At 38.3% G+C, this 18,395-nt stretch overlaps 1 protein-coding gene across 1 annotated transcript in view; it reads right to left on the bottom strand.

Moving 5' to 3' along the window:
• Nucleotides 1–18,395, bottom strand: part of LOC136863175 (RING finger protein B-like) — a 374,129-nt gene that overhangs the window by 12,137 nt on the left and 343,597 nt on the right. Inside the window, exon 5 of the mRNA XM_067139526.2 lies at nt 14,730–14,876. Within this exon, the coding sequence (XP_066995627.2) occupies nt 14,730–14,876 (147 nt within the window). The remainder of the gene's footprint in view (nt 1–14,729; nt 14,877–18,395) is intronic.

The following is an 18,395-nucleotide window of genomic DNA, read 5'->3' as shown; positions in this document are numbered from 1 at the left end:
TTGTTTGTGGTGTTGCAAATGACACTGGGCTGAGAACGGCAGAACATTCGGATAGTAGGGATTTAGTATCCGAATCATCTGAGGTTTCACTTGGTATATATTCACTGTCATCTGTTGAAATATCAGATGTTTCTCCTCCTGACATTACTCCTGCGTCAGCTGTTTCGCTTCAGATGAGTGATGATTGCTGGCTCGCCGTAAGTCAGCATTGGAGTGTATTTTAAGTCGGGCACGAGCAATATTTGGAAGAACGGCGCAACTCAATATAGCACATCACACGCCATCTATTGACACTACCGAGAAGCCATTTAGGTAGAATCTAGAACGGCCTCCAAGGAACGTATATATACAATTTACCGAATAACGCCACAAACTGACTTAAGCCCTCCTTCCATCCATGTCTTCAATTGGAGCCGTCCTCTATCAAGTCGACCCTAATAGGCCCGATGTCAAGTTGTTCATTTCATTTGTGAGTCGCAAGCTTAGGGCTCATGAAAAGTCATACACCATTACGGAGCTAGAAGCCCTAGCGATTGTGTACTCACTTTTGTATTGGAAAAAAGTTGTCTTTGGATTTCCAATCACGGTTTACACTGACCACAAGGCACTTACCTTCATTCTGTCTTCCGACCTTACGAGTGAACGAGTCACCAGATGGGCATTATTCATCCAACAATTCAATGTCTATTGTGCATCGATCTGGAAAGAACAACATATTAGCCGACGCTCTCAGTCGGAATCCTTCCGATGCAGCTGTAGCTTGTCCAATTTCAGTCACTAATAGTGACGAAGAAGAATTTCTGAGAAAACTTCGATATCTAGCCCAAGCCCAGCGGAGAGACCACAGGCTAAGAGAGATAATTCGCTTCTATGAAGGGTCAGTTCCGCAACATGATCCAGACTATGCTCGGATCGAGCAGGCAGCTCAATCTTTTTCTTGGGATAACAACCTACTCTACAAGTACATTAATACAGCCAAGTCTGCTAAAAGGATTTATGCCCCAGCTAAACTTCGGGAAGCCATCATCTGGCATTGCCACATCATCACTGGACATGCTGGAGTAGACAAAGTGGCTAGTGTGATTAAGGAGAGGTTTATCTGGGAATACCTCCGTAATGACATCAGAATGACCATAAAAACCTGTGACTTGTGCCAACGGATTAAACCAAATAATTACCTTATGAGGGAATATCCAAGGCCTATCATTCCGGAGAAGCCACGGGAGGTGATGGCACTCGATCTGTACGGCCCACTTCCAAAGGCGACCAGGGGTAACAAGCACGTCTTAGTTATTGTTGATGTATTTTCAAAATTCACCATGTTGTTACCTATCCAGAAGGCTAACACTGGAAACATTTTAAGGAGACTCCGCAGGAACGTCTTTCCTAAGATGGGGAAGCCTACATTTCTGCTAACTGACCATGGAAGCCAGTTCACGTCTGCAGAATTTCAGACGGCGATAGAAGAGTTGGAGATTCACCATATAATGAATTCCATTCGTCATCCCGAAGCCAACCCTGCTGAGCGATTGATGAGAGAAATTGCCAGATTCTGTCGAGTCTACTGCCAACAGGAACATTGGAGATGGATTGAAGTACTTCCAATGATGCAGAAAATAGTCAATTCCACCGTCCATGAACCCACTGGGGATATTCCGATGTTGCTGCATCATGGGCATATTCCTCATCGCCCTTGGGATGCTATTCTTCCTGCTCCGCCTGATGCAGCCATCGGTCAAGAAGCACGAATTGCTAAGGCACTGGGAAAATTGAAACACGCTGCAGATATCCGACAGCGGAGAAATAGAAACCGAAAGTTCAGACCACCCTTGCAAGTGGGAGACAAGGTGTTGATTCGCAAACCTGCGACGTCTCGTCCAGAATTGAGGATCTATGCTAAATTTTGTCCCTTGTACTTTGGACCTTTCAAGATTTCTAGATCTTTGGACAACGGTGCTTATGAGATCACAAGATTAGATGGCAACCTTGAAGGCATTTACAATGCTTCTAATCTCAAAAAATACTTTGAATAAGGTTCATCAAAGAAAATCCTCATCGTATTTTCTTTTCCCTGAGAGGGAGGGATATGTACCGGTTACGACCTGTACATAAGTATTTTTTGAGCATAAGTTACGTTTATTTACCACGCGTAATGTTCCGAGCGCGTCTGGTTTGTTTTCCAGCAGCGAGGACCAGCTAGCGAAGTGTATGACGACTGTGAGTTGTGACGTAGCCACAGGGGCTAGCTAGGCCGCCCGCTCGTCTCAACACGTGTTGCCAGCCTTGACTGGTATTTTCTGGATTCCACGTCACTTGTTCTAGTGAGTTCGATGGAGAAAATTTGGAAATTTCTATAATAATTGTGCTAGCGAGTCGAGCGATATGTCATCTTGTTTGGGATCACCTAAACGTCCCAATGCTCGAGTTTCAAGCAAATCCATCGAGGGATTCGGGAGATATTCAATCAAATCGTATTATGACGTAGACATCCCGGATTGAATAAAAAGGGGACCTACTGTAGCCTATTCACACAGTCTCAGCTGAGTAGTCAGCGAGGACACTCTTGCTGCTACTATCATCGTGGAACTTTGTCATTATACAAGTGTGGGAAGACGATTCTTCCAAGTTTTATAAATTGGACTCATAAGACTTCGAGTGTGGTAGAAATTTTTCTAAGTCTTCGTAATTGAACTTGGAATATTTACAAGTGTTCATTGAAGGGACTTGTATTATTTACGTGTCATCGAAGTTGGAATTTTTCTAAGAGTTAACAAAATGGACTTGTATTATTTCCATGGGTTCGAGACCCGAATTCTTCTAAGTGTTCACTGAACATTATTTACGTGTCTTCGAAGTTGGAATTTTTCTAAGTGTTAACTGAAGGGACTTGTGTTATTTACGCGTCTTCGAAGCTGGAATTTTCTAAGTGTTCACTGAATGGACTTGCATTATTTTCATGTATCTTCGAAGCTGGAATTTTCTAAGTGTTCACTGAATGGACTTGTGTTATTTACATATCTTCGAAGTTGGAATTTTTCTAAGTGTTCATTGAACAGACTTATATTATTTACACGTAAACGAGATTGGAACTTTTCTAAGTGTTCGTAAAATGGACTTGTGTTTTTTACGTGGAATATTTACAACTGTTGAGGAACTCATTTTTCTAATAGACAGTAATTGATTAACATTGCCAGTGATGAACTTTAACTTTCCAACGGCTGTGAACAAAGTTAGGATTGCACTTGCATTTACTCAAAGACTTGTACATTTGCCAGTGTTGGTTTAAAAGACTTATAAATTTCGTCAGTGAATTTATTTATGTGAATGGACTTGTGTTTTCGTCAGTGGTCACTCAAAGACTTTATGAATTTCACCAGTGAATAACTTTAAATATATTCAGACTTCCAAGTGAATGGACTTGTGTTTTTTTTGTTCGAGTTTAGGCAAAGACTTGCACCTTCGCCAGTAATGAACTTTGAGTTTAACTATAATTTCACAAGAAGGGACTTGTATTTTTTCGTTGCCAAACGTTATTCCGAGACGAAGATTTTCCTAGTGATGAACTCTAAAATTATTAATACCACTCATATCATTTTAGGAGCGTTGGAAGTCTTGATGTACAATTATCAAGATCTCTGCTTATAAGTTGATCATCCAAGGTGTTCATGGACTCAGTGCTACTAGTGACCTTGGGAACATCAATCCTCTCAGTCTCATTGGGCTGAGGTAGTACGTGACTATCTACAACATCGCCTGGATCATAGGGGTTCAACCCGGGCCTCAGAGTTCGAGACATCTCTACTTGCCGTCAATCCAGACAGTCCAGCTGCCTCTGTCTGGAGTATCTGGAGTCCCTGGAATCCCTGGAGTCTTCTGGAACGTGCTTCAACCAGCTTGGCTTGGTGAGCTGGAGAACCCAAGCCATACTATTGGAATACGAGGAAGACAGTCCGATTCTACTTAGAGGTGATGTGCAAATTCATGACATATTTGAATAAACTCTTATACAATCAGAGTCAAAGTTTTTCTGTAGATAGGACCCTACCTCCTGTACCGAGCCCTAGCTACAATTAATCCAGTTTTGCCCTGAGATTTCTATTTCATGCCCCTATCAAATTTAATCTGAGAGTCGGGCTCTTTTACTGGTACAATACATACATACATACATACATACATACATACATACATACATACATACATACATACATACATACATACATACATACATACATACATACATACATACATACATACATACATACATACATACATACATACATACATACATACATACATACATACATACATACATACATACATACATACATACATACATACATACATACATACATACATACATACATACATACATACATACATACATACATACATACATACATACATACATACATACATACATACATACATACATACATACATACATACATACATACATACATACATACATACATACATACATACATACATACATACATACATACATACATACATACATACATACATACATACATACATACATACATACATACATACATACATACATACATACATACATACATACATACATACATACATACATACATACATACATACATACATACATACATACATACATACATACATACATACATACATACATACATACATACATACATACATACATACATACATACATACATACATACATACATACATACATACATACATACATACATACATACATACATACATACATACATACATACATACATACATACATACATACATACATACATACATACATACATACATACATACATACATACATACATACATACATACATACATACATACATACATACATACATACATACATACATACATACATACATACATACATACATACATACATACATACATACATACATACATACATACATACATACATACATACATACATACATACATACATACATACATACATACATACATACATACATACATACATACATACATACATACATACATACATACATACATACATACATACATACATACATACATACATACATACATACATACATACATACATACATACATACATACATACATACATACATACATACATACATACATACATACATACATACATACATACATACATACATACATACATACATACATACATACATACATACATACATACATACATACATACATACATACATACATACATACATACATACATACATACATACATACATACATACATACATACATTACTTTTCATCTAAACAGTTATTTGATGTAGTAATCATTAGTGATCTCTCATGGTCTTATGAAATAATATTGTATACCATGAAGTAGTATCTAATAGAATAAAATATCATACGGTATATTTTTTTGTGTTGAATATATGTGTTAATGCACAAACTTTTTAGCAGAAAACATACCTTACATATTTAACAACTAGACCATGACAATCTTTCCATTTTACATTGAAGGTAAGTTTACATAAAAGTTTCTGTATCTTCAGTCAATGTACTTGCATATAACCAACATATCACTTTTTTTCCTGTGTTAAATCTCCAGCAATCATACAGACGTGTATAGTACAGCACTATTAGGTTTATCAACTTGTCCACACTGTAGCCTTTCTAACAGTGACATGCACTGAACCCCATAATTTTGTATTTACATTTTATTATTTTCCCTTGAAAGCTTTTTGCAAAGTTTAAAAAACTGTGAACATCTAAGCCAAGCCAAGTACAGCTGTCTCGACAATCCGCTTGCATTACCGCAGTTCAGCTCCTCCAGCGAGCTGGATTTCCTTGCAGACGCAAAAGAGAGCCACCCCAGCGAAATTTAAGTCGCTTGGTGCTTAAAGCTGCCTTGTCCTGGGAGTGGGGCAGGGCAGGGTTGTGGGCCCCCCTCTGACAACAATTTATGGTGACAGGCCAGTCAGCTTAAGTAAGGGATGTTAGTTTTAATACTTGACACTTGAAGTGTTCAGCGGCATGCACTAGAGACTACAAAAACAATATCAACATGTTAACAGTATAGGCACTTGCACATCGTCTTGCTAATAAAAATAGAGCCAGTTTGTGAAATCAATATTAATATAGAAGAATATATTTTATTTTTGGATTTCAGCATATATAAAGTTCTTTTTTAACAATTCATTGATGGCACGTGTAGAGTATGCTTTTCGATAGCCGTAGAAAAATATTTAAGTTTCCCAGCATGAATACAGAGCTAAGTGCGAAGTAAAAGAATTTTGTATAGTGGTATATAGTGAACTTTTAAGTGTTCCTCTCGGATTATAGGTGAAGTTTTCGTGAGTTCTGTGTCATTCTTCATGAATATAACCTGTGTTATACGTCGTGATGAATATTTTCCCTCATTTGTCGTTGATGCACATATACTCGGTAAGTGAGTGAAACCATAGAACTTTGGCGATGGTAAAATACCAGTTAAGTTTTGCTGATTCAGTTTAGGTTAGGCTTTTTAAGTAGAAAACAAATATTTAATCCCAGTGTATTTTTGTGAAGACCATGACTGTTCTATCACGAAGTGTCACCACGTGAAACTATAAGTACATTGTTTAAAATCTGCACTAGATTAAGTGATGATGGTGCCGTCACTGCCGTGAATATCAATTTGGAAATATGTGCGAGTGTGTGGTTGAAAATATTCTTGAAAGACCTTTCTCAGGTAGACCTTTCCACAAAAAATGCAGCCTTATAAAATGGTAATGTTGACATTAGAGAGTGTAGTGCGGCTACGATTACTTATATTTAAAAAACTTTTTTGCAGCTGGGGTAACGAATATGTTCACTGCACGCCACTGCTTTCTAATGCTTCTTGCTCATCTGCTATTCCTGCAGCCTGGCCTGGGTTGTTGTATGTGACGGTTGGAGTTTCTGTGAGTGTAACTTGGCTCGCCCCATTGTTGCTTTCATTTGAAGTGAGTCACAGACGAGGTGCAATGTGGAGTAAGTATTCTATAATTAGTTTTAGTACTTTCAAACAAGTCAGTGTTTTAAACATTCTGTTCACTACAATTTCTTCATCTATAATATTTTCTCTGATTATTTAGGACACAGGCACCCAAGGAAATAGCCAAATTACTTCACAAAGTTCAGATGAAAAACATTAAGGCCACAGGTAATCGTGAGACTGAATCTGAGAAGAAAGGTGTCACTTCAGAGGATGGAACTGACTCGGAAGAAAATGTAAATGAGCATTGTGTTGAGTATTTTGTTGGAAAAGACAAAACCACCAAATGGAGAAAAGCTGATTTTTCAATGATGTGAAAACTCAAACAAGAAATATGATCACAGTATTTGCTGGTCTTAAACATAATGCAAGAAGACTAAAAGATGAAATATCTCCATTCCATAATGTAGTTGATATAGATATGGTAGATAATATGATCACTCACACAAATGTGTCATCATCATCATCATCATTAATTTCCCTCATCCAGCTCTCTCTGGGTTAGGATGTTTATGGAACCTTTCCATCTTCCTCTATCCAACCATCATTGTTCCTCCTTAACTTCGTTTCAGTCCAGGTTTCTTCTAATTATCCTATACCTGATCATTTTCAACCACCTTTGTCTGGGTCTCCCTCTTGCTCTCCTTCCTTCTATTTGGGTCTCCAATGCCTGCTTTGGTATCCTTTCTTCTTCCACCTTATTAACATGTCCAAACCATCTTAGTTTATCTCTGTACATTCTGTCATAATGCTTTTCCACTCTAATTTCCTTCCTGACACCCTCATTTCCTTCTCTATCCTTTCTTGTCTTTCCTATCTTACTTCTTAAATTTTTTCATTTCACTGGCATGGATTTTATTCTCCTGTATTTCTAGTCAGTATTCAGGTCTTCACCGCATATGTCAATATTGGGGAGTAGTACAGTGAGTTTCTCTCATCGGTTGGCCGGCAGCCACGCCCAGCTTTTCTGCCTCCTGTTGACTCATCACTTCCCGTTACACAGCTCAGCGACAGCACGGGAATGCCCGCACTTCGCAGTTCAGGTCTGTGCTTAGAACGTGTATTAAGTGTTGATCTGTCGCTCCAACTAATCTCGAGTTGTGAAGTGTTACTTTGGGGTATAATTCTCACAATGCCTCCACATGTGTACAGGTAGAGAAAAGGGTATAATGTATGATAATTATGTGAAATCAGAGTCTTGCAGGGACGTTGTTGGGTGATTTGTCACAGAATTTCCAGGTGTACGCCCTGCACATAGAGAGACCGTGCGGAAACTTGCAAGCAAATTGACAGGAACTGGTTAATTACATGATAAGAAGAGAAGTGTTGAAAAAACTGTGTACTTAATGAGGAAAAAGTAAATGAAATCGCAGAAAGATTAGAACATACGTCTACAATATCCCTAAGACAACTTGGACTATAAGCCGTGGTTCCGAAAAGCTCAGCATGTTAAAATTGAAACCATACAAGGTAACTGTAGTACACAAACTGCATCCACCTGATCACGATAAGCGGGTACACTTTTCTAATTGGATTTTGTGAAACGTTCATGATAAAATAATTGATCCATGCTTAATATTTTTCTCTGTAGAAGCATGGTTCCATTTACACGGGTATGTTTTGACACAGAATAACAGATATTGGAGTACAGAAAACCCCCATTGCATGTGCGAAATTCCTCTATATGATGAACGGATCAGAGTATGGTGCGCAGTGAGTGGATACAGAATTATAGGACCTATCTTTTTTCAGGGTACAAATAATGCACAAAGATACAGGGATAATAATATTCTCAAACCATTTTATGATGAACTGACTGACACTGACTGTTGAATTTTCAGCAAGGCTCTGCCACTATGCATACAGCTAATGACACATTAAACATAATCAAGGAAATTTTTGAAGACCGTGTTATTAGTATAGACTTATGACCGTTATGCTCTCCAGATTTAACTGTTTGTGACTTTTATTTATTATTTGAAAAATAAAGTGTATGCAAGAAACTCTCACACATTGGATAAACTGAAAGAACATATCCAGATAGAAATAGCCTCAATTACAAAAGACGAACTTATGCATGTGAATTGGAGTTTCTTAAAACGATGCCAGAAATGTGTGGATGCAGGAGGAGAACATTTCCTACATCTACTGTCATAAGGTACGAGCTTATTTTCTTAATTCTTAATTACTAGTTTTCTTAATCCTTATTTTCTTAAATTTAATTGTTAACTCATGTCATGCATGGAGCAAAGTGCTGTCCTTGTTGCTATGCTGTGGAGCAGGGAGTGATGAGTCAATGGGAGGCAGATAAGCTGGGTGTGCCTGCCAGCCAACCGATGAGAGAAAATCACTGTACATTCAACACCATTGCCTTACTCTTTTCCAGACTGATTTTCATTCCATAATTTTCAATAATCTCTGTCAATATGTTGAGTTACACTTGTGCTTCCCTCTCTTTTACCCCCACACCACAATATCATTTGTAGACAGCAGAGTTCTGTTCCCATATTTTACCTTTGTCTCCTTCACAATTTTGTCCATATCAATTATGTATAAGAGTGGTGGCAGCACACTTCCTTGTCATAGACCAGTTTCATCCCAAAACTACTCTGTCCTTCTCATATGTGTCTGGATACTGTTGCAACAAACTTTGTATGCTGTTTGTACATTAGTGTGTCCCTTAAAAGGGAAAAAAACATATTTTTTTTTCATTTATTGAAACACATACCCTGTTATTGTGTTTATTAGTCTATTAGTTACCCAAGTAAAGAATTTCAACTTCCTACATTAATTTTAACCCATGCCGACTGGGCCTAAAATTTTAGAAAATAGCTGCTTAAAGGGTCTCTTAAATGTAGTTGTAGATGATCACTCAAAACAATTATTTTAGAGAAATATAAATGAAAAAAGAAATTTATATAATGCTCTTTTTGTAAGTAACAAAAATGATACAATTTTTTAGTTATTCCTTTGGATATTTCCTCTTCAAAGTCTCTTTTTTACAGTCTGGGTAAATTTTTCTATGTTCTTGCACACAATGTAATAAGAACTGCTTCTGTTCTTCATCTGCGGTAATCAAACCATGAAAGTCTGTCATTAGTTTAACAGCTCTTTCAGCTGTGTCATTAACTGCTTTTAAGGTAGAAAGCTTCTTTTTAGCTTCCACAAACGCCACGTTGTCTTTCCATGAAGATACAATTTCTTGAAGGAAACCACTGTCAAGTTTCAGTCATGAAAATAAATCTTTACTCTTGACAAAAACAACATTTTCTGCACTTGGGGTAATGCTATGATTGCGAACACACCTTGTCATCTCAGGAAGATTTAGAACTTTTGCACAAAAAAATTCCTTTTTCCTAATTCTCATTTAATTACAAAGTTAAAGAATAGGCATCAACGACCAAGCCTTTTTTGCACAGCTGTCCTTTTGTTGTCAACCAACATCATTTTTATAAATACTTGCAGAATTACTTTAATGACTATAAGTACTATTTTGCCTGCTTGTAATGGTTACAAAGTTATTGATAGGTGTTACAGTATATGGCAGATGAGTGTAGTCATCTGGTGGAATGCATTTGTTCATTCTAATGGCAAAGGTTATACTAATTTTGTCAAGGCCATTCATGAATTATGGCTTTTGATATTAAATCTTAAGACAGTACTTTGTCATGGTTATATGAAGGACATATAGTATTGTATCAACATTTCTAAGTGTTCTTTACCAGTCCTTTTAAGGGCCACATATACTTTATTCAGCTACTGAAGCTCTTTCTATATGCTATTGCCTGTACCCTGCTTTTCCCCTTGGTGATTTAACTTGTGATGACAATAATAATTTGAAGAAACATGTATTAAACCAAACAAAAAACCAAACCCTATGACAAACAGCCCCCAAAAAAGGCCATGGCCTACCGAATGGCCGCTGCTCATTCTGCAGGCCTGCAGATTATGAGGTATCGTGTGGTCGATACGACGAATCCTCTCGGCTGTTATTCTTAGCTTTCTTGATTGGGGCCACTATCTCAATGTCAGGTAGCTCCTCACTTCTAGTCATGTAGGCTGAGTGGATCTCAAACCAGCTCTCAGATTCTGGTGAAATTCCCTGACCTGGCTGGGAATCAAACCTGGGGCCTCCGGGTAAGAGACAGGCACGCTATCCCCTACACTGCGGGGCTGGCAAGGAACATGTATTAAAAAGATACAAAAGACATCATTACAGTATATATTGTAGGACCAAGATTACTATGGAACAGAGTAGCACTGGTAGTCGATAGCTGCAGTTGCTTAAGTGCGGCCAGTATCCAGTATTCAGGAGATAGTGGGTTTGAACCCCACTGTCGGCAGCCCTGAAGATGGTTTTCCATGGTTTCCATGGTTTCCCATTTTCACACCAGGAAAATGCTGGGGCTGTACCTTAATTAAGGCCACGGTTGCTTCCTTCCCAGTCCTAGCCCTTTCCTGTCCCATCGTCGCTGCAAGACCAATCTGTGTCGGTGCGACGTAAAGCAAATAGCAATAAGCACTGGTAGTTATTCTATGGATTCTTATTCAGCTACTGAAGCTCTTTATATATATTCTATTCCATGTACTGTACTCTTCCCCTTGCCGTGCCGGCACGTGGCACCCCACATAACCCTGAGCTAATAGGGCATGTCCGCACTCATAATATTACCCTGAGTGCAGACGCCGTAAGTCTCCAGCTTCTAAGTTAAAGTCCATTACCACTGCTATAGTGCATGCACAACTGAGCTGTGACATCAAAGAACCACTCTCATGGAAGCTATGTCACATTACAGACGTAGAAGGAACTATGCTCCATTGAACAGAACTAAGGTACAAACAGGTTCCAAGAACGACATTCTGGGAATCATTAATGAACTAGGGGAGAATTTACAGGAGGCAGAAGTATGTAGTCAGCAGTATCTAAAGATTGTTGGATTTAAGGATAATGTCCAGATAGAGGAGATGATCAATACTAGTGAAGTAAACATTTACCTATGATAACAAAGATAGGCCTATGTACAAAAAGATACTAGAGTTAAAAACTGCAAAAGCAGCTGGAATTGATAAAATTTTTGGGAATATGCTAAAGGCAATTATTTGGGATATGGTACCATATCTGAAGTTTTTATCTGATTACTGCTTGCATGAAGGAGCTATACCAAATCAATGGGGAATTGTTATAGTAGCCACAGTGTACAAAGGGAAGGGTAATAAGCATAATGTGGATAATTGGCCAGTTAGCTTGACATGTGTTGGTTGTAAGCTCTGGGAAAGCATTCTTTCTGATTATGATAGACACATTTGTAAAATTACTGTCCAACTCAGTGGCTGAATGGTGAGCATTGAGGCCTTCAGTTCAGAGGGTCCCGGGTTCGATTCCCGGCTGGGTCAGCAATTTTAATCATGTCTGATTAATTCTTCTGGCTCGAGGACTGTGCGTTTGTGTTTATCCAAACACTTTCCTCTTCATATTCAGACAACGCACTACACTACCAATCACCACAGAACACGCAATAGTTATTACATCTCTCCATGTAGGGTTGGCATCAGGAAGGGCATCCAGTCATAAAACAGGGTGAAATCCACATGTGCATCACAGTTCGCACCCGCGACCTCACACTGTGTAAGAAAAGCAGTAGAAGAAGAACAATAAGTTTGTATAATTACTAACTGGTTTGATAGAAGGCAGTTCGGGTTTCAGAAATGTTATTCCAGTGAGGCTCAACTTACAGGATTCCAGCTAGATATAACATATATTTTAGATTCAAGAATCGCTAATGACCTTTCCAAGACAGGGTAGATCATGGGAGAGTACTGATGAAAATGAGGGCTATTGGACTAGACAAAAGAGTGGTGAATGGGTGTTTAAATATCTAGAAAATCGAACTCAGAGAATTAGACTAATTGAAGTTTTATCTGATCTTGTAATGATTAAGAGGGGGTTCTGCAAGGCAATATTACTGGAATTTTATGTTTTCTTATATGTATAAATGATATGAGTAAAGAACTGTAATCACATTTTGCAGATGATCTTATGCTATATAGAACAATAAATAAGTTACATGATTATGAGTGGCTGCCAAAAGACCTCGACATTGTTGTCAGATGGACAGCGGACAATGTTATGATGTTAAATGGGGAGAAAAGTCAGGTTGTAAGTTTCACGAAGAGGTAAAGTCGTCTCAGTTTTAATTACTGTGTTGATGGAGGTGTTAATATAAGCTAAGAACTTTATTGGGTTAATCACATTAATGAGGTTGTAAATAAAGGTTACAGATCTCTTCATATGGTTATGAGAGTACTTAGGGGTTGCGGTAAGGATGTGAAGGAGGGGATGTTTAAGTCACTGGTAAGAACCCAGTTGGAGTAGGGTTTCAGTGTATGGGAGCCTCACTAGGATGACTTGATTAAAGAACAGGAAAAGATCCAGAGGGAAGCAGCATGATTTATTCTGGGTGATTACAATCAAAAGGGTAGTGTTACAGAAATGTTGCAAATTTTGGGCTGGGAAGATTTGGGAGTAAGGAGATGGACAGCTTGTCTAAGAGGAATGTTATGAGCTGTCAGTGTAGAGATTGCATTGTTTGACATTAGTGGATGAACAAGCTTGAATCAAGTTTTTTTTTTTTTTTTTTGCTAGGGGCTTTACGTCGCACCGACACAGATAGGTCTTATGGCGACGATGGGATAGGAAAGGCTTAGGAGTTGGAAGGAAGCGGCCGTGGCCTTAATTAAGGTACAGCCCCAGCATTTGCGTGGTGTGAAAATGGGAAACCACGGAAAACCATTTTCAGGGCTGCCGATAGTGGGATTCGAACCTACTATCTCCCGGATGCAAGCTCACAGCCGCGCGCCTCTACGCGCACGGCCAACTCGCCCGGTGAATCAAGTTTTTAAAAGTAGTATAGATCACAGTATGAAGATGAAGTTTGAACTGAAGAGGAAAAATTAGGGAAAATATTTCTTTATAGGAAGAGGAATTAGGAACTGAAGTAATTTATTGAGGGAAGTCCAGCCCCGCGGTGTAGGAGGCAGCACGTCTGCCTATCACCCAGCAGCACCGGGTTTGATTCCCGGCTGGGTCAGGGTTTTTTAATTGTAAATGATTAATATCCCTGACCTGGGGACTGGGTGTTTATGTTGTCTTCAATGTCCCTTTCCTCACATTCTATGCTCTACACTTTTGCAATTCCACTTACACGCAGCTTCCTATCATATGGTGAAAGTAGTGAGAAAAGATCTGCAGAGGTCGATGCCACAAACAAATATCATTAAAAAAAAAAACTGAGAGAGATTTTTGATAAATTTCCAACTTCTTTGAAATCATATAGGGAATGATTAGGTAAACAGTTGATTGAGAGCCTGCCACCTGGGCAACACCCTGAATGCAGATCAGTGATTCCTTATGTACATTCATGTTACTGTAATTGTTTATTTTCTGGTTCTTATCTTACATTTGACTGCCCTGTATTTTCCTTACTTCCAAGCCAAGTATGGCTTACATTCAAACAACACAGCAAATGTTTACAAGAACCAACAAACAGTAGTAACCAGTTTTGTCGTGTACATTATATATTAAACACTGTACCAAATAAACATGACAAATTCTGATCTCAAAGGCTGGTAAAATGATTCTTGTGCTTATTGAGATACTGAGGTCAAATGGAAAAACTGAATCAGATGTTATAAAAAGAAGTCTACAATGGATATTAAAGGAGATGACTTACCAAAATGGAAACGCCACAGCTCATTAGTGGAATGACCATCACGTTCACCTCCAAACACCAACATGGAGCTGGGTAACTTACAAGCTGCATGACTGTGAAGGGCTCCGGGACCAGGGCGTGCCTTTACACTGGACCATGTTTTGGAAACTAGAAAATCAACAGTTATTCTGTCATCATATCCTTGCTTAATTATCTTACAAAAGGGTCAAGGCTGCTCAAATATTTACAAAGAAAGAGACTACGAACTATGCTTACTTATTTTAATCTTGCTAGTATTCTAGTTTATATTGAGCCTACTGTTCAAAGTGTCTCAGGAACCTAAGAACTTCCACATATATTTTATCAGCTTGCTAAATTAAAATTAGTGTGTAAGCTCTTTCAGGTATATAATGAGGGAAATTGCAAGTTGTAAAGATTAGGTAAAGATTGTTATTGCTTTAAGGGGCCTAATATTTAGGTCATTGGTCCACAAAGATCAGAGTGCTCAAACAGAATACAGACCAATCAACCGACCAACCGACCGACCGACCCTATGGTACTACATTCATGAAGTGCCTTGGCCTACCATGTGACCGCTGCTCAGCCCGAAGGCCTGCAGATTACAAGGTGACGTGTGTTCAGTGCAGCAAATCCTCTCAGCCGTTAATGTTGGTTTTCTAGACCAGGGCTGCTGCTGTTAAAGATGAAGGGAAGTAACTAACCACGTATTTCACAAACACGTGAAAACTTTATAAATATCACTTAAACTTCAGGTCTGTATTACAGGAAACCTCTGAATAACATTTGTCCTAGTCAGATGGCAATAGGTTTTTTAGATAATTATACTTTGATAATTGGGTTTTGTGGCAACTTGGGCACCATGGATTATGGGTGATTTAAGTAATTTTCTTGACAGTCTCTTCTTGTGAGATTCATTCTTAACACCTCTCCTTCAGATACACTGCCAGCCAAAAGTTTCTAGACAGAACGTATGTACCTGCATGAATATGTTTAATGACAGAATATATTAATGTAAATAAGTTTAAAAGGTTTTCGGGCAATGGCAACGAGTTTATGTTTGACGTTCAGCATCGGAAAAAATGCATCCTACTGTATAATACCTACAGTGAAACATGGAGTGGCTCTGTGACCATTTGGGGTTGTTTCACCTTCAGTGGTGTTGGTAGACTGCTCCTAATTCAAGGAACACTGGACAAAAATGGCTACCATTCCATCCTATCTCATTATGCTCTTCTGTCTGGACAGCAAGGTGCATTTGTCCTCCAACAAAACTATGACCTCAGACACATGTCTCGCTATTGCATGAATTATCTGCAAAACAAACAAAACTCTGGGTAATTGGTTTAAATGGAATGCCTCCCCAATCCCCGAACTTAAATCCAAATGAACTGCTGTGGGAGGAGTTGGATCGGCAAGTCTGAAAAGAGTGTCCTTCTGGACAAGCTGTGGGACTCTTGCAGAATGCCTGGCAAAGTATACTTGCACCAGTGTTAGAAATTTTTTTTCTGAGAATGCAGAGAATAGTTAAAAGTGTACTTGCAGCAAAGTGGGGTTTCTTTGGTGAGAAGAGATTTTGATGTGTTCTGGAGATCTGTGAGAGTAAATGTGTACATATTGTCTATTTCTTGCTCAGATGTAATGTAAAAACTTTGTTTTATTGTAAAATATTAGTTTTACAATATATATTTGTCAGTTCCTTGCATAGGTATGTTGTTTTCTTTTAATCTCAGTCCATTTTTTAACAGTTCAATGCTTGTCCGGAAACTTTCGGCTGGCAGTGTATACTTATAGTCCCTGGCAATATTATTAGATGCACCTTGAAATTTTAACATACTACAGTACATGTTTAGGATATATAAAACACTACTACAATCATTTTGATCTGTCTAAATGAAGGGATTTTATTTCTTCAAATATTACAGATTATTAATAACAGTTTTAATATTAATTATTATTGTTTTTAAACAATGTTCAGTAAGCAGAACTAAGCGAAGCATCTCAATACTTTGTCAAGCCATCTCTAGCTGTTATTAATGCTGCAATTCGGCTTGCCTTACTGTTAATACAAGCTTGTACAGTGTCCTGTGTCTGTGGGTGTTGATACCAGACTTGAGTCATCTTTTCAGTGAGACAAATTTTTGTGGTGATTGTTCCCTTTGCCACTTCCCTTTTACCAGCTCCCAAACATTTTCTGTTGGGTTCAAGTCCAACAAATTTCCTGGCCAGGGTAACAAAGGGAAGTTTTCTTGCTGCAGAAAGGTTTTTTCCAATAGCGCTGTGTTGCATGGAGCTCTATCTTGCATAAAAACAAATGGTTCTCCATTAGGGATCCATTATTTTATTTGAGTTAGCAGCCTCCTCTTTAACACCTCCTTGAACTGGTCTTGCCGCATTGTTCTCTCAGCCACATACAGACGTCCAGTGCCTTTCCCACTGATGTCAGACCAAACTGTGACTTTGGTGGGATGTTTCGCAGTCTGCACAACACAATCAGGGTGTTACTTTTCACCAGGGCACCTATGTACAAACTGAGATTTATTTGCCAAAATTTTGAATGTGAACTCATCACTAAAGTAAACCTGAAACAAAATGAAAAAGCCATTAAGATTTGATTTAGAAATGGCCTTGGACTCAGAAGATACATTTATCGCTATTGTATGTAGGCAAACTCTGTACACTTTCATGATACTCACCGATTTTCAGAAGTCCAAATCTCAATGCTTGTGCTCCTTTGCCCATGCAAGATGTTTTGACATCTTAGCAGCAGTTAATTTTGGCTTTCAGGCAGGTCTGCAAGCCTTGAAGTTCATCTGTAAAAGTTTGTGCTTTACAGTTCTTTCAGATGCAATGAAAACACTGTGTTCCAGTTTCATTTAAATTTATTTCGTAGAAGCATTCCGGTTCTCATGGCATATCTTCTTTAAGGAGCGCTCGGACCTTGCTGAAAATATTGGTCTTCTGCTGGACCTATTCTTCCCTTGAGGGACTAATTCCTCACCAAAAATCAGTTTTCTTCTGGACCTATTCTTCCTTTGAGGGACTAATTCCTCACCTAAAATCAGTTTTCTTCTTTACATGGTTCATGAATGATTCAAATATACTCGACCTTTGAGAAATGTCACAATTTGAATACATATTGGTGCCAATCAGTGCATTTACCTCCGCAATCTTTCGAGGTGTCAAATCGCTTATTTTATCCATTGTTTTTCATATCGTATTATATCAAAAATCTGTCAGTAATCACAAAATGTTATCAGTAGAAGCTACAACTTGTAAATAAACCAGGAAACCAACAATACTAGATGTTAATGATGCACTCACACTTCAAACACATCAGCTCTTGCTGTTCTCAAGACTGTAACTGTTCATCAATAATTCGCTCTCACAAGAATAATACTTGTAACAAATGAGCTTATTTCATTCAATAATAGCTGTTTTAAACATTCAACCCATTAAACAATGATAGATGAGCTAGTTTAAAAAACCAGACCCCAGAAACAAACAAATTGTAAAAAAAAATCAGGTGCATCTAATAATCTGGCCAGGGACTACAGATTACCATCATAATTACAGAGATTTCTGCACTCTGACTGATCAGTAGTTACTTGATTGTTGGCTATGCTATGGATGGTAGAGCACCTTCTGTTCACAAGTATTTTCTGCAAG

Source organism: Anabrus simplex, chromosome 2 (assembly GCF_040414725.1).
Source record: "Anabrus simplex isolate iqAnaSimp1 chromosome 2, ASM4041472v1, whole genome shotgun sequence".
In the NCBI taxonomy this organism is placed as follows: domain Eukaryota; kingdom Metazoa; phylum Arthropoda; class Insecta; order Orthoptera; family Tettigoniidae; genus Anabrus; species Anabrus simplex.
Note: the sequence above shows the minus strand (reverse complement) of the source record. Positions and strands in the feature narration are given on the sequence as shown.